Here is a 22,912-nt window from a genome sequence, read left to right on the forward strand (position 1 = left end):
GGTGGAACTCGTGTTTTTGTTTGTGGCCCACGCTCCTCGTCCTGTCACTGAAAAGTTCCCGAGTTCTGCACCCCCTTTTCACCAGAGAGACCGAAACCCCTCTGGGTGAAAACCCCGGTGCCCATCCCGTCCACGGGGCATCCCAGGCCTGGCACAGAGCGGGAAGAGGAACCTCCCCGTGGCACCGGCAGCGAACCTGGGCTGCAGGAGGGGTCGAGGCACGCGGGAGCACGCAGTGGGCGCGGGGGCCGTGGCACTGCCCACCCGCCATCTGCCACCGCGGGCACGCGCCGGAGCACGTGGTGGGCACCGCACGTGGCACCCACCCACCCACAGCGGCTGCTCTCCCGCCTCAGACACCTCGAAATAAAGGTGTGGGGGCACAGAACCCACCTGGGGCAGAGGGCTCCGAGCCCACCACCCTCCACAGGACCCGCTGTCGGCAGGAGAAGGTCTGGCTGCTCCTTGGTGGAATTCCTGGTTCTGCTCCATCAGAACCCCAAGGATTGGGCTCCTCCCTTAGGATCGGGGTCTGTGCTGCTTTCCCCCAATCCAGTCCCCTTTTGGGTGCCGTTTTGCTGGGCTGGAAGCAAAGAGGCCGCGGCTGCCCCCGCTCCAAGTACAAGGGTATTTATTTCATGGGTACAAGAGAGAGACAGCACCTTGTGTGTGTTGGGCTCTTCCCGGTTACTGGTTTGTACATTCAGAGCTTTTGGCCGGGGCAGGGGAGGGCAGCGGGTCCTGCTCGGCCCCCCCAGCACCGGGGTGGGCGGCTGCCAGCGGGGACCCCCCCTGTGTCCCCGTGCCGTGGGCGCCCGAGCCCCGGGGCCCCGTGCGAGCGTGTCTTGAGTGCTGAGGTTGGCTGTGTGCTCCTCCTCCGTGCAGTCTGTGCGGGGCAGCGCTCCCCGCCGTGCTCCCTGCCCTCCTCCTCTTCCTCCTCCTCCTCCCCTGCCCGCGGCGGGGCCGGGACCCCCGGCCCTCATTTCCTCGTGTGCAGCGTGTCCTGGAACTTGGTGCTGGTGTAGCGAAGGTGGAAACCCTTCTTGTTGATGGTGTCGTCGGAGTGGAAGCGGATCATCACCGAGTCTCCGGCCGAGTAGACCTCCTCGGGGGGCTGCGGGGGTGAGGGAGGGGGCGCTCAGACCCACGAGCACCCCCGGGGTGAGGAATTGCGGGTGGGAATATTTGCGCTGTGGAGGGTGGGGATCATCACACCGGACCAAATTCCCGTGGGGATTTCTCCGCACCGCTCTGGCTCGGCCTCATCCATCACCTTGAGTGCTCACTCCTCGCCCCCCGCCCCGAGCCACCCCACGTCCCCTCCGTGCCAAGCTCACCCCGGAGCCGCAGAAGCGGCCGAGGCGCGGGGCCGTGCCGTCGTAGCCGTCGAAGAGCTCCATGTAGTCGTATCCGCAGTCGGCCTCCTCCTCGATCTCAAAGGTCTGGAAGATGAGCTCCACGCCGAAGCCCTCCTCGGCCATGATCACCCACTCGCAGTCCGAGCCCCCCGGGTAGTTGTTGTCCCCAAATTGTGCGTGGGAATACAAGTCCTTGGTCTTCACCTCGGCGCGCACCTGGCCCCCGCACACTGCGGGACACGCTGGGGTTTAGGGGCACCCAGGCTGTGCCCCCACCCCATAACCCCATTTCCCAGCCCCACCGAGGTACCTGTGGTGTGGCTGGCCTCGAACCCCTTCTTCTGGATGGAGTTATCAGACACAAACTTGAGGAACATCTTGTTGCCCGAGGAGACGATGGGCTCGGGCTCCTTGGCCCCGCAGAAGCGGCCGAGTGCCGGCGCCTTGGCGTCCTTCCCGTCGAAGATCTCCAGGTGGTCGTAGGTGCATTCCTGCTGCGCCTCCACGTCCAGCTCCGAGAAGCTCTGGGGAGGTTCTGGGTGAGTTCTGGGCTCGGCAGAGGCGACCCCAGTGCCCCCCACCCCCCATCCCCTACCAGCTTGATGCGGTGCCCCGGCGTGGTGCTGATGGCCCAGGTGCACTCCTTCTTACTGGGGTATTTATCGGGCCAGTTGGGGCTGGTGATGGTCCCCGAGACAGATGTCACCTTGTGGTCACAGCCAGCTGCCGGGACAGCGGGGAGGGTCACGGAGGCGTGCCTGGGGGGTTCCCAAGGGAATGGGGGCCGGGCTGGACCCACCTTCCTTGCAGTCGTGCTTGTTGTCGTGCAGCACGAAGCCGCTGCGGCACTGGCACTCGTAGCTGCCGAAGGAGTTGAGGCACTCGTGCTGGCAGCCCCCGTTGTTCTTGGAGCACTCATCCTTGTCTGGGAGAGAGCAGAGGGATCCCTGAGCGGGCTGGGAAAGCCTGGAGTGGTGCAATTCCATCCCAACACGGCCCCCCGGCCCCCAGCCCCGCTGCCCTCCAGCCAAGCAAGCGCCCCCGGGCAGCAGCAAGCAGCTCCAGCATCCCGCCTCCAGCTCCAGCCCCGCGGGCACGGGACGGCTCCTCCTCTCCCGTGGGCTCACCCATGGGTGCCACCATTACCTGCTGCCAGGACGGACGGGGAGGGAGGCAGAAAAACACACAGTGACAACCAAAGATGCACAAGAAAGACCAGGACGCGGGAGTCCCTCTTTACTCATCGATAGGAAATGTCACAGACACGGTAAAAATTGGGGGGGGAGGGGGGAAAAAAATAAAACAAACAAGGTCAGCTGGTCAATGACAAAACCAAAGGGGTAGGGTGCTTGGAACAAAAAAAAAAAAAAAAAAAAAAAAAAAAAAAAAAAAAAAAAAAAAAAAAAAAAAAAAAAAAAATAAAGAAAAATAATGCAAACCCACAAATTAAAAATAATTACTTATTACAATAGGGAGAAAAATCCTGAATTATATTGTATCTTTATTTGAAGCACTGGTATTCAATCTAAAAAAAAAAAAAAAAAAAAAAAAAAAAAAAAAAAAAAAAAAAAGAAGAAAAAAAGGTAAAAAAAAAGTTTAAAAAAAAACTTGAAAAAAATAAAAATAAGGTCAACAACCAGTTCTGTCAAGCAAAAGGCTGCCGGGGCCGGCAGCACGGCTCGGCTCGGTCCCACCGTGCTCCCGCACGGCTCCGGGGCCGCGGCGTTCCTGAGAAAGACGGAGAGGATGGAGCGGCTCAGGAGGGGCCCCGCGGCCGCTTCTGCATGCGGAACTTGAGGCCGGGCGGGCGCGACTTCGGGGGCTGCAGCTGCTGCTTCTTCTCTGCAAAGAGACAGGGAGAGAAGGGGGGGAGCGATGGGGGGGCGGGGGGCGGCGGGGCCGGGGGCGCATGCGGAGCGGCAGCCGGGGGGAAGCAGCAGCGAGGGGACCCCCGGGAGCCCCTCTGGGGCCGGGGCGAGCGGCTCTGCGGGGAGGAAAAGGAGGAGGAGGAGGAAGCACGAGGCTGGCTGCGGGAGGATGCGGCTGGGCTTTGGGTGGGTTCCTAGGGGTGTCCAGTTTGGGAATGGCAGTGGAGGGGTTTGGGACCACCCCGAGCTGGCCGGATTTACCTCCCACCGCCGGGACCCTGACCCCCCAAAGCCCCCTGCACGCCCCGTGGCTCCCCCTGCCCGCGGGGCGGTGTTCGGGGGAGGGCAGCCAGCAGCAAGCGGGCACCGGAGCCCCCAGCGTCCCGCCCCGAGCTCACAGCGATGCCGGGAGGAGCCGGGATCCCTCCTGCAGCCAGCGGCGGGGGGTCCTGCCCCGGCCCCCGGCCCCGCGGCCCCCTCCCAAGCGGAGGCTGTGACCTGGCGTCTCCTGGGTGTGAGGGAGGAGGAAGCGAGGCGGCAAGGCCCGTTTGGGGTTGGGAAGGGGCTTCTGGGCTCAGAGCAGCTCCAGCACCGCGGGGGGAGCTGGCGGGACGGAGGGAGCCTGGGCGGGCGAGACAAGAGCAGGAGAGAGTTGGCAGCGGGAAGAAGCCCACCGGCCCGGCGTCTTTAGCAATCCTCCATCCCAACCGGCCTGCTCGCCGCCCCCCGGCATCGCCGTGCGCTCACCGCTCTCCCCGCGGGCATCCGACGGCTCCGGGCTGCTCACCGCCCCGCAGCCCCGGCAGCGCCTCTCCCCCCGCTGCGGACCCCCCAGCGCCGCCGGGGCTCGCCCGAGAGCCGCGGGCACGTACCTGGATGCCGACACCGTGGCGGATTTCCCGGGCCGCGAGGAGGAGGAGGAGAAGGAGAAGGAGGAGGAGGAGGAGGAAGAGGAGGAAGGGGTCACGTCGTCACCGGGCAAAAAGGGGCGCCCGGACGGCCGGGCTGCCCGAGGGACGGAGCTCGTCCGGGGCACGGGGACCCTCCGCGGCCAAAAAGGGGCCGCACGGGAGAGGTTTTACCCGGGGAGCGACCCCGGAGGGACCAGAGGAGGGAGGCCAAGTCCTCCAGGGTGGTCCTGCTGCCGGGAAAGCCCGAGACCTGAGCGGGGCAAGGTGGAGGAGAGGGTTTGGTGGGTGCTGTTGTCACCGCACATCCCGCGGGGTGAGGAAAAAGAGGGAAAAAGGGGGAGGGAAGGAGCCCAAAGCGCTCCGGGGGGAGACTCACCCGGCTGCCCCGTGGTCCCGCTCGGCCGCCGGGCTTCCCCGAGGAATCGCTTTGTGGAGGGTGCCGGCTCCCGACGGCTGGGCCCCCTGGGCCGCCCTACTCGCCTTGGTTTTGATTAAACACATAAAGCAAAGACACTCCATCCCCGGCCCGCGGGGCTCCGCCGCTCCGGGGGGCTCACGCTGGGGGCCGCGGGTCCCTCACGGCCGGGATGGTGTCCAGGGCACTGTGCCACACCCAGGGGACCGTCTGGTGCGCCAGGGTCCCGTGGCAGCCCCAGCGCAGGGTCCAGCCCCGGCTGCATCCAGCGTTTCGCTCCGTGTCCCCATCCCTGCCCGCCAGAGCCACCCGAAGGTGACACCGGGTCCTGGCGGGGCGGCCCGGGAGAGGAGAGCGGCCCGTGGGGCGGACAGGGAGAGGCGGGTGATGGATTTTGGGAGGAGGGATCGCTCCGGGGAGCTCGGCCGGGGCCGGCTGCTGACGCCGGGATGCGGAGCGCCCTGCCCGGGAAGCGCAGGGAGCGGTGCCGTGCAGCAGAGCGGGGAGCAGCAGAGCAGAGCGGGGTGTCCCCGTCCCCCCACCCTGGCAATGCCACCCGAGGGGTGCAGCGCCCTGGGCCGAGCACATCCCACTCCCCAGCATCCCCTGGCTGTTTGGGGAGCACCCCCAGCTGTGAAGTAGGAGCCAATTGTCCCCCAAAAGAGGAGAAAACCTCCCAAAATGTGCTGCCAGCCAGGCTGCCTGTGGCTGGAGGGTTTTGGGACCGGGGGCTGCACCCCTGGCGTGGGCAGGGGAAGCGTTAGCAGCGGTTTGGGGGCTGGCTGGGGGAGGGAGGGCAGGGGACGCCCGTGCTGGGGCCGGGCAGCTCTACCTGAGAAGAAATGGGCTTTGAAGCCCTTTTTGGAGACGGTGTTGTCGGACTTGAACTCGATCCTCATGTTGTTGTACTGGGAGGTGATGACGTCGGGCTTCTCGGCGCCGCAGAACTTGCCGTGCAGCTTGGAGTCGGCCGTGAGCCCACTGCGCACCTCCACGAAGTCATATTTGCACACCTGGGGGGGACATGGGGCTGGGGACACGGCAGTGCCACCCTGCGGGCCACCAGCAGCCCCTGAGAGCACCCCCAGCTCTGAAGTAGGGGCCAATTGTCCCCCAAAAGAGGAGAAAACCTCCCAGAATGTGCTGCCAGCCAGGCTGCCTGCGGCTGCAGGGTTTTGGGGCTGGGGGCTGCACCCCCGGCGTGGGCGAGGGGCGGCACACGGCGCAGAGAGGAGCAGCTCCCCCCACTCACATCGTTGCCCTCGGTCTCGAAGAAGTCGAACTGGAGGGAGATGCGGTACTGGGTGGGGGCCACCAGCTGCCAGATGCAGTTCTTGTTGGGGGGATACTCCTTGGGCCAGCCCGGGCTGGTGATGGAGCCGTTGAGCTTGGTGAGGAAACCTCCGCAGGCGGCTGCAGGGCGGCACCACCCAGCGCCCGTCACCTCCACGGGGCACCACGAGGGGCACGGGGGGGTTTTGGGGGGGTCTCAGGGCACACTCACCCTCGCAGCGGCGCTTGTCGGACGCCAGCTCGTAGCCAGGGTCGCAGGCACACTTGTAGCTGCCCAGGGTGTTGACGCAGCGCTGCTCGCAGCCGCCGTTGTTGGGGCGGGAGCACTCGTCCATCTCTGGGCAGGGCAGGGCGGGTGAGCGGCCGGGGGGCTGCGGGCACCCCCAGGACCCCCCCCGGCACCCCCCAGACCTTTGAAGAAGTTGACGGCGAAGCCGGCCTTGTTGATGGAGCCGTCGGACACAAACTTCATCCAGAGCTTGTTGGAGGTGCTCTTGATGTCGTCGGGTTTGTCGTAGCCGCAGTAGCGGCCGATGAGGCTGCTCGAGTCGCTGCTGCCGTCGCGGATCTCCAGGTAGTCGTAGGCACAGCTGTCGTGGCGCTCGATCTGGGGACACGGCGAGGTGTCACAGGAAGGTGACACAGTCAGGTGACACAGGTGTCACAGTGAGGTGTCACAGTCGGACGTCACAGTAAGGAGTCACAATAAGGTGTCACATTAAGGTGTCACAGTAAGGTGTTACTGTGAGGTGTAACAGTATGATATCACAGTGAGGTGTCTCAGTCGGACGTCACAGTAAGGAGTCACAATAAGGTGTCATGGCTAGGTGTCACAGTAAGGTGTTACTGTGAGGTGTAACAGTATGATATCACAGTGAGGTGTCTCAGTCGGACGTCACAGTAAGGAGTCACAATAAGGTGTCATGGCTAGGTGTCACAGTAAGGTGTTACTGTGAGGTGTAACAGTATGATATCACAGTGAGGTGTCTCAGTCGGACGTCACAGTAAGGAGTCACAATAAGGTGTCATGGCTAGGTGTCACAGTAAGGTGTTACTGTGAGGTGTAACAGTATGATATCACAGTGAGGTGTCTCAGTCGGACGTCACAGTAAGGAGTCACAATAAGGTGTCATGGCTAGGTGTCACAGTAAGATGTCACAGTGTCATAGTTAGGTGTCGCAGTAGGGTGTCACATTAAGGTGTCACTGTGAGGTGTCACAATAGGGTGTCACAGTGAGGTGACACAGTAAGATGTCACAGTGTCATAGTTAGGTGTCACAGTAGGGTGTCACATTAAGGTGTCACAGTGAGGTGTCACAGTGAGGTGTCACAGTGAGGCGTCACAGTAAGGAGTCACAATAAGGTGTCACATTAAGGTGTCACAGTAAGGTGTTACTGTGAGGTGTAACAGTATGATGTCACAGTGAGGTGTCACAGGAAGGTGTCACACTATGATGTCACAATAAGGTGTCACAGTAATATGCCATAGTAAAGTGTCACAGTAAGGTGTCACAGTAAGATGTCACTGTGAGGTGGCACAGTAAGGTGTCACACTATGATGTCACAGTATGATGTCACAATAAGGTGTCAGAGTATGATGTCACCGTAATATGTCACACTATGATGTCACAGTAAGGTGTCAGAGTATGATGTCACAGTAAGATGTCATTGTGAGGTGGCACACTAAAGTGTCACAATAAGGTGTCATGGATAGGTGTCACAGTAAGATGTCACACTATGATGTCACAGTAAGATGTCACAGGAATATGTCACAGTATGACGTCACAGTGGGATGTCACAGTAAGGCGTCACAGTAAGGTGGCACAGTGAGGTGGCACAGGAAGATGTCACAATAAGGTGTCACAGTATGATGTCACAGTAAGATGTCACAGTGAGGTATCACCGAAAGGTGTCACATTAAGGTGTCACAGTAAGGTGTCACCATATGATGTCACAGTGAGGTGTCACAGTAAGATGTCACAGTAATGTGGCACAGTAAGATGGCACAGTGAGGTGGCACAGTAAGATGTCACAGTTAGGTGTCTAATTAGGAAACCACATTAAGGTGTCACTGTGAGGTGTCACAATAGGGTGTCACAGTGAGGTGGCACAGTAAGATGTCACAGTTTCACAGTAAGGTGTCACAGTGGGGTGTCACATTAAGGTGTCACAGTCAGGTGTCACAGTGGGATGTCACAGTAAGATGTCACTATTAGGTGTCACAGTCAGCCCGCCCCTGTCAGGGTAACAATTGATGCAGGCTCTGCGCAGTCACACAAGGCTGATCAATCATCTTTAATAAGAATCCCACTGTTCTTTTAAATCTTGGTTCCGCACAGCTTCACCTGATTGGCCCTTTAATTAAAGCACCATCACTACTGGCTAATTAGGAAACCACCCTTTGGTAAACAGCTCTCCATAGCACATTCCACAACAGCAGGTGCAGCAAGTTAAGATCAGAATTTCTCATTCTTTCCTCACAGCCTTTCCCAGCACGATGCCTGGGAACGCTGAGTTTCTGCCCCTGCTGCCACAGAACAGGGCTGGTTTTGTCCCAGCCTCCCCAAACCCTGACACGTGGGGAAACTGAGGCACGGAGGCGTTGCTGATGGACGCAGCAGCCCCAAGCCCACCCTGAGGGAGCACAGGGGTGAGGAGATGACCCCTGCCCAGGCTCGGGGGGACGCTGACCCACCTCGAAGGACTGGAAGGTCAGTCCCACGTGGTAGCCCTCGGACACGGTGATTTTCCAGACGCACACCTTGCTGGGCCGGTAGTCATCGGGGTAGTTGGGGGACTGGATGTGGCCGTTGTCCTTCTTCACGTCCCCCCCGCAGATGGCTGGAAGGGAGGAGCAGCAGGCTGAGCCCCCCCGGCCCTGCGCCGCCCCCCGGGCCCCGCTGCTCCCCCCTACCTTCGTAGACGGCGAAGAAACCTTTGCCCACCCAGTTGCTGCTGCTGCGGAACTCCACCCAGAGGCGGCTGTCGGTGGAGACGATGGGCTCGGGCAGCTTGTTCCCGCAGAACCTGCCTGGGGAGGAAGGCGTGCTGGGCTGCCGTGCTGGAGCCCTCCTCTTCCTCACCGCCTCCTCATCACCGCCACCTCCCCTTCCTCACTGCCACCTCCCCTTCCTCACTGCCATCTCCCCTTCATCACTGTGACCTCCCCTTCATCACCGTGACCTCCTCTTCATCACCGTGACCTCCTCTTCATCACTGCCATCTCTTCCTCAGTGCCACCTCCATTTCCTCAGCTCCACCTCCTCTTCCTCACCGCCACCTCCTCTTCCTCACTGCCATCTCCTCTTCATCACCATGACCTCCTCTTCATCACCGTGACCTCCTCTTCCTCACTGCCACCTCCCCCTCCTCATCTCCATCTCCTCTTCCTCACTACCATCTCCCATTCCTCACTGCCATCTCCTCTTCCACATCACCACCTTCTCCTCCTCCTCCTCCTCCTCCTCCTCCTCACCACCTTCTTTTCCTCACCGCTACCTCCTCTTCCTCACTGCCTTTTCCTCTTCCTGCTCACCAGCTCCTTTTCCTCACAGCTCCTTCTCTTCACCACCCCTCCTCTTCCTCCTCACCACCGCCTCCTCTTCCTCACCACCACCTCCTGGTCCCCCCGATGTCCCTTTCCAGCCTGAGGCCAAAGGCTGCTTCTCCTCCCTCTCCTCCCCCCAGCCCCCTCTGGCTTTTCTGGCTGTTTCACTTCAGCTGCTGATTCCAGGGGATTTGGGAATCCTGGGATTTGGGAAATTCATGGGATGGGACAGGATCCTGGAATGTCCCTGGGGAACATCACAGGGATGGGATTGGGATCCTGGAATCTCCCTGGGGAACATCACAGGGATGGGATCAGAATCCTGGAATCTCCCTGGGAACATCACAGGGATGGAATTGGGATCCTGGAATCTCCCTGGGGAACACCACAGGAATGGGACAGGACGCTGGAATCTCCCTGGGGAACATCCAGGGATGGGGCTGGGATCCTGGAATCTCCCTGGGGAACATCCAGGGATGGGGCTGGGATCCTGGAATCTCCCTGGGGAACATCACAGGGATGGGACAGGACGCTGGAATCTCCCTGGGGAACATCACAGGGATGGGACAGGACACTGGAATCTCCCTGGGGAACATCACCGGGATGGAATTGGGATCCTGGAATCTCCCTGGGGAACATCACAGGGATGGGACAGGACACTGGAATCTCCCTGGGGAGCAGCACAGGGACGGGACAGGACGCTGGAATCTCCCTGGGGAGCAGCACAGGGATGGGACAGGATGCTGGAATCTCCTTGGGGAACATCCAGCTCCTGGGGGTGGGACTGGGACGCCGGCACTCCCTGGGGAGAGACGCGCCAGCCAGCTGGATCGTCCACACTGGGCTCACTGGTGTGGGCTAAACTGGGAGCTCCATTCACCTCAGCAACCCCTCTGGGGGGTAATCCCCCCCTCCCCAGGACTTTGGGATGCCAGGCGGGCAGGGAGAGGGGCGGAGGGGATCCCCCGATGCCCTGCCGGCCGCGGCGCGGTCCCGGCGGGCACAGGAGCGGGCGGGAGGCCCCGGGTTGTTACCTCGCAGCGTGGCCTTTCTCCAGAACCCGTCTCTCACCTCCACGTAGTCGTACCAGCACAGCCGGCTTCGGTACAGGTCCAGGGTGGTGAAATTCAGGATGATCTAAGGGCGGGAAGGAGCGGGAGGAGCGTGGGGTGAGCTCCCCCCGCACCCATCCGCCGGAGCCGGGGGAGCCTGGTGGAACCCAGAGCCGCTCTGCCCGGGGCATCCCACCCACAAGGGGTGCTGGGGCTCGGGACACCCCAAAACACGGCTGGAGGAGGGAGAGGAGGGCTGGGAGAGGGCGGGAGCCGCCACCCCAGCAGGCAGTACCTTCTCTCCGGGGGTGACCGAGATCCTCCAGACGCAGTGCATGTGGGCAGAGTATCCATTGGGGAATTCCGGCGAGGAGAAGTTGCCCTGGCTGTCCTGGAGTGTCTCCCCACATGCTGCAGAGGGAGAAAAGCGGGGTTCAGACCCTTCAGGGAACCCCCCAGCAGCAGGGAGGGCATCACTTACCTTCACCCCCAACCCCAGCGCCCTTTTCCCACCCAAATTCCCATCCCCGAGGACCAAAAAAGACCCGCATCACCGCCATCCCCAGCCCTCCCTGGAGCGGCTCCCGGCTCCGTGGCAGCTCTCCAGGCTGCAGCCGGGGGACAGGAGCGCTGCCACGCCGCGGGGCCCGGCTCTCCGCGGCCGCGGCTGGAGCCGGCCCAGCGCTGCCATCTGCGAGCCACATGAGGCGGCCCACGGAGCTCCAGCGCGGCTGTCGGGGGGCCAAGGCGGCCGCCCCCTCCCCATCCACCCTCTCAGAGCCGGGGGCACGAGGTGAAAGAGGAATCGGTGCAAAAAAGGCCGCTTGAAACCTGGGCTCGCTGCCTCTTTCCCCTCCTCGTTTTCCAGTGGAAACAAAAGAAGGGGACGCTGGTGATCCACAGAGGTTTTCGGGGGGGCTCCTCCCTTTTTTTTTTTTTTTTGCTTTTCCTTGCTCCAAACTAATCACTTTTCCTGCTCCCCTGAAGGCGGCACGGCCGTGGGGCCCCTCACAAAGGCTTCCCTCTTCCAGGCTGCTAATTAGTTGCTGGAATTAAGCGGGAGCATGCGGGAGCCAAACTCCTTGCAGATGTTGCCAGCACAGCCCCGGAGCACGTGCCTGCTGTCGGGGGACTCGTGCCAGCCACCCCCTCCCCGCGCCCGGGACAATGCCACCGCTCATGTCACAGCCCCGGAGCCCTCGGGGGTGACAGCAGAGCGGGGACGATCTGCTCCAGCCCCGGGGGGATTTGAGGGCTCTGATGGGATCGGGATGTCCTGTCCCACCTCATCCAAACCCCTCTGGGCGCAGGAGTGGGGTGGAGGAGGCTCTGAGGAGGCTTCGCTGCCCAGGGGTGTTTGTGGGGTCAGAGGATGCTCTCAGGGATGCTCTGCTCTTGGGGGAATGGCCTTTGCAGGATTTTTCAGGGGGATGCTCTTGGAAGACCCTTTGGGGGGATGCTCTTCCCTTGAAGGATTCTTTTCCAGGAATTCTCTGGGGAGATGCTCTTTGAAGGATTTATTGGGAGATTTTTTTGGGAGATGCTCTTTAGAGGATGCTCTTTAGGGGATTCCTTTGGGGGATGCTCTTGCAGGAGGCTCTGGGGGGAGACACCCTTTGGAGGAATTTGTGGGAGATTTTTTTTGGAGATGCTCTTGGAGGATGCTCTTTAGGGGATTCCTTTGGGAGACGTTTTCTGGGAGATGCTCTTGGAGGATGCTCTTTGGGAGATGCTCTTGGGGGATTTTCTTGGCTGATGCTCTTTTGGGGGGATTATTTTTGGGGATGTTTTTGGAGGATGCTCTTTTGAGGGCTGCTCCAAGCGGATGCTCTAGAGAGGATTTTTTGGGACAACGCTCTGGGGCAATGCTCTTTTGCAGGAGTGGGAAGAGAGGGCAGCTGAGGACACCCTCACACAGGCAGATTCTGCTCTCAGCCCCCCAAAGTGGACAGAGGAAGGCACCTTTAGAAAATCCCACAGCAGTGAGGACCCCAAAACCACCGCAAACAGGGAATCCACCCAGGACAACACCACTTTTGCCAAGATCTGGGGTGAAGCCGAGGGTTTCCTGGGAAATACAACCCCGGGGGGGCTCCCCCGGGCTCTGCGTGCCCTGGGGGTGCTGGCACTCACCTGGACAGCGGTAGAGCTTGCGGGCCTGGGCAATGTCCCCCTTGCTGAGCCGTGTCCTCTGGCCGATGGCGGGCCGGACGCCGTTCACGTCGTACTTGGGCAGGATGGTGTCCAGGAAGATGCCCCTGGGGCAGGAAAGGGATGAGCCCGCCCGCCCTGCGGCCTCAGCACCGGGAAAGGATGCTAAAAACAGCCTGGCTAATTAAAGCAGCCTGGCTAATTAAAGCCTGCAGGCCGGTGAGTCAGCGGGGATGCGTCCCCAGTGGAGGTGGCTGCGGGGACAGCAATTCCCTGCTCTGGGAAGGGACCTGAGGGGTTTCACCCCACCCAGAATGCCAATGCAAACCTTTCTTGGGGGGAATTAGCTCTGTCCACAGCTGGTAACCATCCTCAGCGGTTGGGGACACCGTGCCATTGTCCCCAGGGTGTGAGGTGACACCAGGGGACGCCCCGGGCCCTACCTGGAGAAGGTGTTCCTGGCGTAGTGCATGATGCTGTCAAAGTCGTAGGTCTCCCCCAGCGACTCCACCTCCTCCGGCTCCATCTTGAGGAAGTTGTATTCCTGCCCTGAGGAGGACGGCACGGGGACACTGCCAGGGGCACCCCGACGTCGGCAGCACCCCACCGCAGGGATGAAGAGGAGGAGGAGGAGGAGGGTGAGGAGGGAAGCCCATCCCCACCTGGCTGGATGTTCTCCCGGATGATGGAGACGTGGTCATCCCGGTCGGGGCGCGTGTGCTCGTGCCAGAAGCCGATGACGTGGCCCAGCTCGTGCACCACGATGCCGAACTTGTCGCAGTTCTTGCCGATGGAGATGGCCTGGGGTCCCCCTCCTCGGCGGCCCACGTAGGAGCAGCACCTGCGGGGGAGGAACCTGCAGGTGATTCCCGGCTCTCTGGTGCGGACATCCCGGTGTTCCCCAGCCAGGAGGATCAGGTCCCAAAAAATGCTGGGCATGTGGGAATCATCCCCGACGCAGAACTTCAGGCATCCTGCCCATGTGAGGAACTCGAGCCTCAGCTCTGCCTGGAGACTGGGAGAGCTCGGCTGCTGGCACGGCACGGCCCAGCACGGCCTGGCACAGCTGCACCAGCCCCAGCTCCCGTGGCCCTGCTCCCTCGGTGCCCACCCAGCTCCCTGGAGCCATCCTCGCCCCTGAGCTGCTCTGGAGCTGGGCTCAGGGTTTGCGCCCACGCAGGGCTCCCATTCCAGGGGAAATCCTCCTCCTAACCACCATCTGCTTGGCCAGGGCCGTGCCCCGACGTGTGAAGATGCTGAGCTCGTCCAAACCCCTGTTTCCTTTGGCGCCAGCCCCGCTGCAGGCCCGGGCTGGTGCCGCGCCACCGACCTCATCCCCCGGCGGCGAGCGCCGAGCTCGGCACCTCCTGCACCCCAAACAGCCGCATCCCCCCGCAAAACCAAGCCCCAAAGCGCTGGGCCAGCTGCTGGAGCAGCCCCGCACGTACCCACAGGGGCGGTAGGTGAACACGATGTAGCTGTCCTCGTCGTTGCGCTCCAGGAAGGTGACACAGGTGTGCTTCTCCCAGTGGCGCATGGCCTGCCGGAAGATGGCTCGCTGGCTGCCTGCGGAGGGGCGGCGGGGGGGTCAGCCCGGCGGGGAAACTGAGGCACGGCGGGGCCGGACGCCCCTCGGCTGGCTGTCACTCACCGCTGAAGTTGCCGCTGATGACGTAGGGGATGACCCCGTCCGGCCACACTCGCTCCGGCCGGGACGTGGCGGCGCGGCGGCTCCGTGCCCGGCCCCGGCGGTGGAAGAGCTGCAGGTCCTCCTCGTCCAGGGCGATGTCACCCAGGAAGGCGGCTGGGAGGGGAGGAAGAGGTGTGAACCCTCCGCTGTGGATCCCAAATCCCATCGGGTGCCTCTCCCCAGCCCCTCCACACCTGGCAAGCCCCGAAGATGAAGGCAAGCCCTTCCTCCCCCTCCTCCTCTTCCTCTCCCTCTCCTTCAGCTGAGCGTGGTGCTGGCCAGGCCCCCCCACTCCCCAGCAGCTGGAGCCAGCCCCGCTCTCACATCTGGATCGCATAAAACCCATCCATCACTTTTTAGGGTTTCTATTATTATTTGTGTTGCAAAACTGCCTTTTTCCCTCCCGACTTTTGCTGGCTTCAGGACCCCCTTCCTGCCCGGCTCTTGCCCCCCAGCCCGCTGCGAGCTCCGGCAGCCCCAGGGCGCTCCAAGCCGCGGCCTCTGAGTCATGTGCCAGCGCGGAGCGGAGCCATACGGGCCGGGAAGCTCCCGCTGCGCCCGCGGCCCGCAGGAGCGGGGCCGGCCGTCTGCCGGGGCCGGGACCCCCCTCCAGCGCCAGGGGATGCTGCAGCATCGCGGGGCTGCGGACATAACCCCGCTCACCACCTTCCTCCTCCTCTCCGCCGCCCATTCCGGGGCTCGGGGCCGCGGGGCACACGCGGCTCCCGGCGCTTGGCCGGCCCCGAGCCCCGGGGACGCCGGGGCTGCCCGAGGTCAGGCCGCGGCTCCCGAGGTGGCCGCAGTGGGGTCGGGGCTCCTCAGCGGTTTTGGGGGTATCTGGGGAGCGCAGAGGGTGCCTGGCACCCCCTGGCCTCGCCGTGCCTGGGGAAGGGCAGTGGGGTGGCCGGAGTGGGGTGGCCGGAGCAGCTCGGGGGACGAGGGCGAGCGGAGCCAAGGTCGCGCTCCGAGCAGTTAGCAAATGGATCCCAAAAGAGCCACTAATTATGAAGGCAAGGCGGGACAATTAGGATAACCCGGAGAGGTCCAGAAAGCCGGCACGGGGTGAGAGGAACAGCCATGGGACCGGAGGAGCAGAGGATCCCGTCCCTCCCACGGCGCCGAGCCCAAAGCTCGCTGCAGCGGCTGTGGGAGTGCTTTGGGGTGAAGGAGCCGCCTTTTGGGGCTGTCCCCAGCGCTGACCGGCGGGTGAATCCCATCGGGGGAAGCTCCGGGGTGGAGAGCAGACCTGCGGCAGCGCCGAGGGAAGAGCAAACAAGCCGGGGCCGGCACCTCCCCTGGCAGCGACCTGCGGCTGGCACGGCCAGGCTGCAATTTGAGGGCAGAGCAGAGGCAGGAGCCGGCCCCGGCCTCCCCACACCCTCCCCGGGGCCGGGAGAGACGTGTCCGAACGGGCAGCGCGGGGGAGGACCAGGGCCGGGGAGCAGGACGAGCATCCCGTGCCAAGAGCCGCATGGAAAGACAAGGGAAAGTAAGCTCGCTTACAGCCGAGCAAGCGCCGGCGGAGCCAAGTGATATAGAAACCATATGTGAGGGATTTGGGAGACGTGAGAGAGCCGGGCAGGCCAGCCCGGCGAGGGGGGGCCGCGTTTCCCGGAGGTTTGAGGCGGCTGGGCTCCCCCAGAAGCCCCCAGGCCGTGGGGTGGTGGCTCCCGGCAGGGCCGCGGGGCGATCCCTGCACGGACACGCCGGGGCCAAGCCCAGAGTGCGGGATTGAGAAATTCCAGGTTGGTTTGGGCTCCGCTCACGGCCTCCTCCCACTCGCTGCCCGTGCACCCCTGGAATGAGGTGACACGCGGGGGATTTGGGGGGGCTCTGCTCACCAAAAGCCCCCAGACTCTGCAAAGCTCCCCAGGGGGCTCCCTGGGGACACTGCCACGCTGCTGCCACTTGTCCCTTCCCTGCTCGTGTGGGAGAGGTGGAGGGGACTCCCTGCAAGTGAGGGGGACCCCCTGCAAACGGGGGGCTCTTGGCAGGAGGGGTCCCAGCCCTCTGCTGGGCACAGCCTGGGTCAGAACAGGGGAGAACACCCCCTGAGGGGGGTCACACCCCCAGCAGCCATTCCCTGCAGCACATCCCCTCACCCGCCAGGGCACGGTGCCCAGGAGACCCCAAACCAGGGGACACAGCCACCGCTGGGGGTGTCGTGGTGCCCCTGTGCCGCGGGGGCTGCTCCCTGCTCAGTCACAGAGCCCTGGGGCAAGGTCCGAGCCGCGGCGGTGCCAGCGGGGGGATGCGGTGCCAGCGGGATGCCAGCTCCAAGGCCAGGCGTGGGAGCAGCCAGGAGTGAAGCAGGGGAGAGGGGGATCACCCCAGCTCCATCCCTGCCGCCCCCAGAGCGCAGGCAGCCTTCGGGAGCCGCTCCCACGGAGCTCTTCCCCCTCCGCAGCCGGGAGATAGCTCAGCCCTCCTCTGTTGTTTGACTTTTTGTGCTGTGTTTTCTTTCGGGTTCTCGGAACGGTGACGTAACCCCGGGGCTGAAGCTTTAGACAAACAAGGTTTTTCATTCGGAGCCGGGCCAAACCCCTCAGCACCCCATCCCGATCCTACAGGCACCTCCTGGGTCCCCCTGCAGGGTCCCTCTGCTCCCTGCCCGGGATGCAGGAGCTCAGCATCCCCCCGGGCAAGGTGAGCCGTGCAGGGGGCAGCCACGGGCCTGACCTCTCTGGCGTCACTGGGATTTTGGGATGAGCCTGACCTCGGGCCCCACCAAGGTTGGGAACAGAGCTGCAGGAGAAATCTGATAAAGCAGGCGCTGGGAAGGGGCCGGGGCACGAACTCGGTGTTCTGGTGAGCCGGGAAAAGCAAACAGAGCCCCGGGGAAGCCTTGGCAGGGCAGCGGCAGACAAACAGCACGGGGTCAGATTCCAGGGCAGTCTGGGGCACAGGGGGCTCCGTGCGTGGTGCAGGGCAGGGGGGACCCTCACCCCTGCCAGGGTCCCGCCAGAGGGTGGGAAAGGTCCTCATCCTCCTGTGGGTCTCACCAGCTCTTGAAGACACTGGGCAGGAGGGACCCTCACCCCTGTGAAGATCCCAGCAAAGGGCACCAGGTGGGAAAGACCCTGAGCCTTGTGCAGGTCCCAGCCCTGTGCAGGTCCCACCCCTGTGCAGTTTGAAGGTTCCTGAGCAGGAGGGATTCTCATCCCTGTGGGTGCCAGGAGCCCTTCAAGGGCACTGTGCAGGGTGGGCCCAGCCCAGCATTCCCTCAGCGCCTCAGCAGCTCCATCCCAAATCCCCGTGCGAGTCCCGAGCATCCCTCCCTGCTCAGGCAGGATTTGGGATGTGAAGGAAGCAGGGATTGAACGGCTCTGCCCCTGCCGGGAACGGGATGGAAGCGAGATCTCAAATAGGTGCGTCCCGGCCTCAGCCGAGCTGCCGGGTTGAAAAGCCACGGAGCCACCGGAGCAGCATCCCACTGGCTCTCGGAGCCCTTAAATATGCGAGGAATGCTCCTCGCACCGCCCCTCGCCCCCGCACGCCGGCCCAGCTGCGCGGCAAAACACGCCGGGGCCGCGGCCCGACGAGAGGGGACCCCTCTGCTCCGGGGGTCCCCCCGGCCCGGGGGTCTGCGCTGCTGGGGGGGTGCGGAGGTGGGAGGACGCGGAGCATCCCGGGGGTTTGGGGCGGGGGAACAGCAGGGTCCCCGCAGGGAGAGCCCGGGGACAGACGGAGGGGAAGCAGCTCCTCCTGCCCCCGGCACCGGCGCGGCCCCTCTGCCGGTGCCCCTCGCCGGCGGCGGGAGAGAGGGAGAGAGGGAGAGAGGGAGAGAGGGAGAGAGGGAGCGGGGGAGCCGCCAGCCTGTAAACGCCGCGGCGAGGAGTATTTGCTTTCCCAGAGCACCTTCCGAGCAGCACAGCAGGCACAAAGCAGGAATTCACGCCTCGGAGGCCAGGCTGGGAGCCAGGCCGGATCACGGCCCCTGTGCGGGCTTGGGGAAACTGAGGCACGGGGGGGATAGAGCCACTCAGCACCACGGGGCACCCCCCCAGAGCTCAGACATCCGTCACTGCCATCCCCCACCTCCTGCTTCCCGGCGGGAGCATCCTTATCCCAGCTGGTGGGTTTGGGGTGCCCAGGGCTGTGCCAGCACCGGGCACAGGGCACCCAGCAGCTGGGCACGGCAGAGAGGCTCCAGTACAACATCCAGGGCGGAGGGATGATCCCAATCCCGAATTCCCTCGGGTGCAAAGCACATCCTCCCTCCTCCAATGCTTCCCTGAGCACCCACAGCCAAATTCCCTCCCCAGCCCTGGGCAGCGGCGCTCAGGCTCCAACCAAGCCCTGCGTCTGCTCCAGGCCATGGAATAAGCACCGTGGAGCCTCGAATAAACATCCCCGGCAGCAAACAAATTCAAACAAATTCCAGGGGCAGGAAACGTCCACGGGGGCAGGCTGGGAGTGGGAGGGATGTTGGAGCGCTCCAGGGGAGCCTTTTCCTTCTGCTCCTCTTCCGTGACAGCAAAAGGAGGAAAAAGCCTCCTCCAGGGCTCGTTGTGGAGGATGCCAAGCCTGAGGCACGCCGGAGCCCCGGGGTGGAAGGAGCCGTGTGCAGGGAGCAAGGTCTCCCTGCGTCCCCTCTGCAAAGCCAGGTCACCGAGGAAAACACATCCCGCGCCAAGAGCACCAGCCCCTGTGAAAGGGAGAGCTGCTGCAAAGGAAAATATTTGGAAATTGCACTGCCAAGGGGATGTCAGGGGGGTTGTTGTCACTTTGGAGAGGAGCCTGGTGGCAGCAGGAACAGGGAATGGAGAGGGGGACGGGCCCTGACACCCAGCTCCACACACGTGGGGCACCCCGGGCTCTCCTGTCCCTGCCTCTGGCTCTGCCAAAGGGCTCCCAGACCTCTGGGCATCCTCCCCGGGGCTCTGGCTGTAAACATCCCCCCTGTTGTGCTTCCTGTCCTCACAATCCCCCCTCCCAGCACACCTTAATCCCTTCCCGAGCCTGCTCCCAGCTCCCTGACAATCCCTCCTGTGGCTCGGGAGTTCCCACTGCCTTCCCAAGAGCAGTTTGCCACCCCAAGTTTGCCCCCCAAGTTTGCCACCCCAAGTTTGCTACTCCAAGTTTGCCACACCAAATTTGCCATCTCAAGTTTGCCACCCCAAGTTTGCTACTTCAAATTTGCCGTCCCAAATTTGCCATCCCAAGTTTACCACACCAAGTTTACCACACCAAGTTTGCCACACCAAGTTTGCCACTCCAAGTTTGCCATGCCAAGTTTGCCACTCCAAGTTTGCCACTCGAAGTTTGCCACTCCAAATTTGCCACTCCAAGTTTTCACTCCAAGTTTGCCACCCCAAATGTGCCATGCCAAGTTTGCCACCCCAAATTTGTCACCCCAAATGTGCCGGCAGTGACTCCCGCAGCCTTGGCCAGGTGATGAGCGGGACCTCCGCTTCCCACGGCTCGGCGGGATGCACTGCGAGCCTTTTTCTCTCCAGAGACCTCCAGGACTCCTCAGCACAGCCACGGGCAAGCGGAGGACACGTCGTTGCCCGGAAAACACCCTTCCCGGGCAGAAATTTCGGGGAAACCTCGCGGCGAGCCCTCCTCCCTCCCCTCACCGCATCCCCTCCCGGCTGCTTTGTTCTCCCCGGCTCTCCCCGGGGCCTTCCCGGCCATGTGTTTCCCAGCCCCGGATAAAGCCTCAGGAAGCGCCGTCTCCCTCCTGGGCACGACCCGCCGGCGTGAATCAGCAGCCGAGGCGTTTCCCAGGAGCCGGGGAAGGGAGGGCAGCGAGGAGCGAGCCCCCGGCCCCGCCGTGGCACCCCGGGCCCCGCCGGAGGATGCCGCCGCGCCGAACGGGTGATTACACAAAGATAAAGCAGATCCCGCGATCGGCCTGAGATTTCCAAGGTTTGCCGAGCCCTGAACCGCAGGCCTCCCGCCGGCCCCGGCTCCGCGGGTGGATTTTTACCCGGCATGAATAAGTGACATATAACGGCTGGAAAATATTTTTGGGCAGCCTGACAAGTGTGACTGCAACCAGTAGCCTGGGCTGGCTACGCCTGGAAAGTGTAATCTAGGTGAAATCCCAGCGGCTGGAGAGCTCCAGGCACGGCTGGGAAGCTCCTGCAGGGGCGAGAGGGGGGCTCAGACCCCCAGCCCCATCCGTGGGTCCCGTGCCTCTGCCACGCAGGTGATGCTGAGCTCCCCGCGGGAGTTTGGGAGAGCAGATCCCCCCAAACACCCACTCTGGGGGGCTGTGTGAGCCCCCAAGGGCTCTGCACCCCCGTGTCCCTCTCCCCAAGGGTGCTGAATGTTGGACAGGAGGGTTTCAGCCCCCCAGTTTAGCCAAGCACCCCAAAATGTGGGTGTGGAGCAGACCGGGGATACAAGACGGGCTCAATCCCATTCCCCCGGTGCTGGGGGCACCCAGGGGGTCCCGGCTCCCATCCCCAAACCGCCCAGGCAGCCCCGGCTCGCCGGGATGAGGCAGAGCGAGCCCTGGGGCCGCTGTCCCAGCGCAGCTGGGGGCGCTGGGAGCCCTTCCAGCCGCCTTTCCCAACCGGAGATCCGACCCGGATCTGACCCGGCGGCCGCTCCCGGGCACCGGGAGCTGACCGGGTGAAGGGAAAGCGGGGCCGCGGCCGGTTCCTTCCTGCCCGGCTGCCCGGGGGCTGCTCCAAGGGCTGCATCTCCCAGCGGTTTCCCGTTTTGGCATCCTTGGAAGCGACGCGGCGGCACGGGAGGCTCTTCCCCTTCCGCTGGCACCGCTGCAGACGGGTGGCATCAGCGGGGTGGCCGCGGGCAGCCGGTGGCCTCAGGATACCTCTGGCACGAGGAGCACAAATCCCTCTCCCGGTGTTTTCCCTCCCCGGAGCCGCGGCGGTGGCAAAATTTCGGTGCTTGGACGTTTCTGGCACTGCTTAGAGCTCGGGGTGGGGGTCTCAACACCCCAAAGCTGAACCGAAGGGATTTCGGGGGTGGGGGGAGATCAGGAGGATGCCAGGGAAATTTGAATTTCATCATCTCGGCCCTGTGGAGCCAAAAGAGGGTGAATCCCCGGCTCCATGCGTGGCAGGGCCTGATCCCCTCCCCGCCCCCCACCCCCGGCTTAATTAATTAAATTAATCCCATCAGGATATCATAACGGCAGGACGGGAATGGCGAGGGGGCGACAGGCGGCCCCAAGGGGTCTCGGGGTGCACAGGAGCGGGGCGAGGAGGGGACAGCGGTGGAACCGGGGGAAGCCTCGGCCCCGCGGCTCGGCTGGAGGAAGCGGGAGCCGGGGGAAGGCTCCAGCCGGCTCTGCCCGGACGGTTTTGCAAGCCTTGCTGTTTCAGCCCGGGAGGGCAGGAAGGGAAGGATTTTTGGCCAGAAAAAAGCCCTCGTGTAGACAGAGTTATATCAACAGCCGCCTCGCAGCGCAGACAATGCCAGTACAGAGAAACGTGATCCCCCGCCAGACCCCGGCCCTCGCGCCGGGCTCAGCCCCGCGCGGCCCTCCCGTGCCTCAGTTTCCCCCTCCCCAAATCCTTCCATCGCCTTCAGCGCGCACCGGGAGACGGGGATTTGCCCCCCGCAGCAGCCAGTGTGCTCCCAGCCCTCCCAAAACCCGGGGAGCAGCTCCGAGCCCCCTGTCCCGGCACGGGGGGACCCCAGCCCGTGGGGGCACCTCCCGGGGGTCCCAGCGGGGCGAGCTTTGGCTGCGGGCTGGGGGAGAGGAAAAAAACCAGGGGTCAGGGATGGGGGGTGGCGCGGGGGTGCGGGATGGGTCCTGCTCTGCGGCGCCGTGGGATGGAGAGGGGGGCTGGCATGGGGGGCTGGCATGGGGTGCTGGGGGCTCCCCGCCGCCTTTGACAGCTCCCAGTGCAGCCAAGAGCGGGGAGCGAAAGCGGGGCGCGGGGCCAGCCCCCCCTGCTCCTCACCCTAAGCACAACCAGCTGCATCCCGGAGCGGGACCGGCCGCTGCTCCCCCCGAGCCCGGGACTGCCCGGGACTGCCCGGGCCCGGCGCGGCGGAGCCCAGTTCGGCCGTGCGGAGCCCCGAAGAGCGTGCGGGGCACGCTCGCAGCCCCCGCACTCCTTCCCGCACTCTTTCCCGCACTCCTGCCCGCAGCCGCGCTCCCGCGGCCCCCGCGCTCCCCTTTGTCCGCCCGCCCGCCCCCCGCCGCGCATCCCCCCGCTCCTACCGGCTTTGCAGGGGTCCTTGTAGTCCAGGGGCTCCTCGTCCTCCTCCTCTTCCTCCAGCACGTAGGAATAGTCCGGAAAGCGCAGGGCCCGGGCCAGGAGCAGGCAGAGGAGCAGCCCGCAGCTCCGCAGCCCGGCCATGGCTCCGGCCGGCGTTTTTTTTTCCTCTCTTCCCTCTTTCCTTCCCTTCTTCGCTTTTTTTTTTTTTTTTTTCCCTCCCTCTCTCCCCCTTCTTTTTTTTTTTTTTTTTTTTTTTTTTTTTTTTTCCCCCCCCCCTCCCCCCCTTTTTTTTTTTTTTTTTTTTTTTTTTTTTTTTTTTTTTTTTTTTTTTTTAGGGAAATGAGATCTGGCGGGGGCGGGTTCAAGCGCGGAGCTCGGCCCCTGCAGCCCCGGGCGCAGGGCTCGGAGCGGGGCCAGCGCCGGGGGGGCGGCGGGGACGGGGACGAGGACCTGGCCCGCAGCCCCCGCTGCTGCCCC

General features: G+C 63.4%; 1 protein-coding gene across 2 annotated transcripts; it reads right to left on the reverse strand.

The window, feature by feature from the left end:
• Positions 1-614: 614 nt before the first annotated feature.
• Positions 615-22,652, reverse strand: BMP1 (bone morphogenetic protein 1). 2 transcript variants are annotated; one of them, XM_039698379.1, is made up of 19 exons: positions 22,438-22,650; positions 14,247-14,399; positions 14,044-14,161; positions 13,258-13,436; positions 13,039-13,144; positions 12,578-12,702; positions 10,740-10,855; positions 10,427-10,529; positions 8,760-8,876; positions 8,541-8,686; positions 6,257-6,452; positions 6,057-6,182; positions 5,805-5,965; positions 5,385-5,565; positions 2,158-2,283; positions 1,954-2,081; positions 1,669-1,882; positions 1,338-1,588; positions 615-1,114 (listed from the first exon to the last, which is right to left on the reverse strand). In XM_039698379.1, exons 1-19 carry the CDS (start codon positions 22,574-22,576, stop codon positions 980-982), a joined length of 2,820 nt encoding a protein of 939 aa, XP_039554313.1. In that variant the 5' UTR covers positions 22,577-22,650; the 3' UTR covers positions 615-979. The 2 variants fall into 2 exon arrangements, with proteins under 2 accessions (XP_039554313.1, XP_039554314.1); XM_039698380.1 differs by lacking the exons at positions 615-1,114; positions 1,338-1,588; positions 1,669-1,882; positions 1,954-2,081; positions 2,158-2,283 and adding an exon at positions 2,967-3,200 and having other exon boundaries at positions 22,438-22,652.
• Between the last annotated feature and the right edge of the window lie 260 nt (positions 22,653-22,912).

The sequence above is a fragment of the Passer montanus genome, unplaced genomic scaffold, assembly GCF_014805655.1.
Source record: "Passer montanus isolate IOZ18808 unplaced genomic scaffold, ASM1480565v1 scaffold123, whole genome shotgun sequence".
Taxonomy (NCBI): domain Eukaryota; kingdom Metazoa; phylum Chordata; class Aves; order Passeriformes; family Passeridae; genus Passer; species Passer montanus.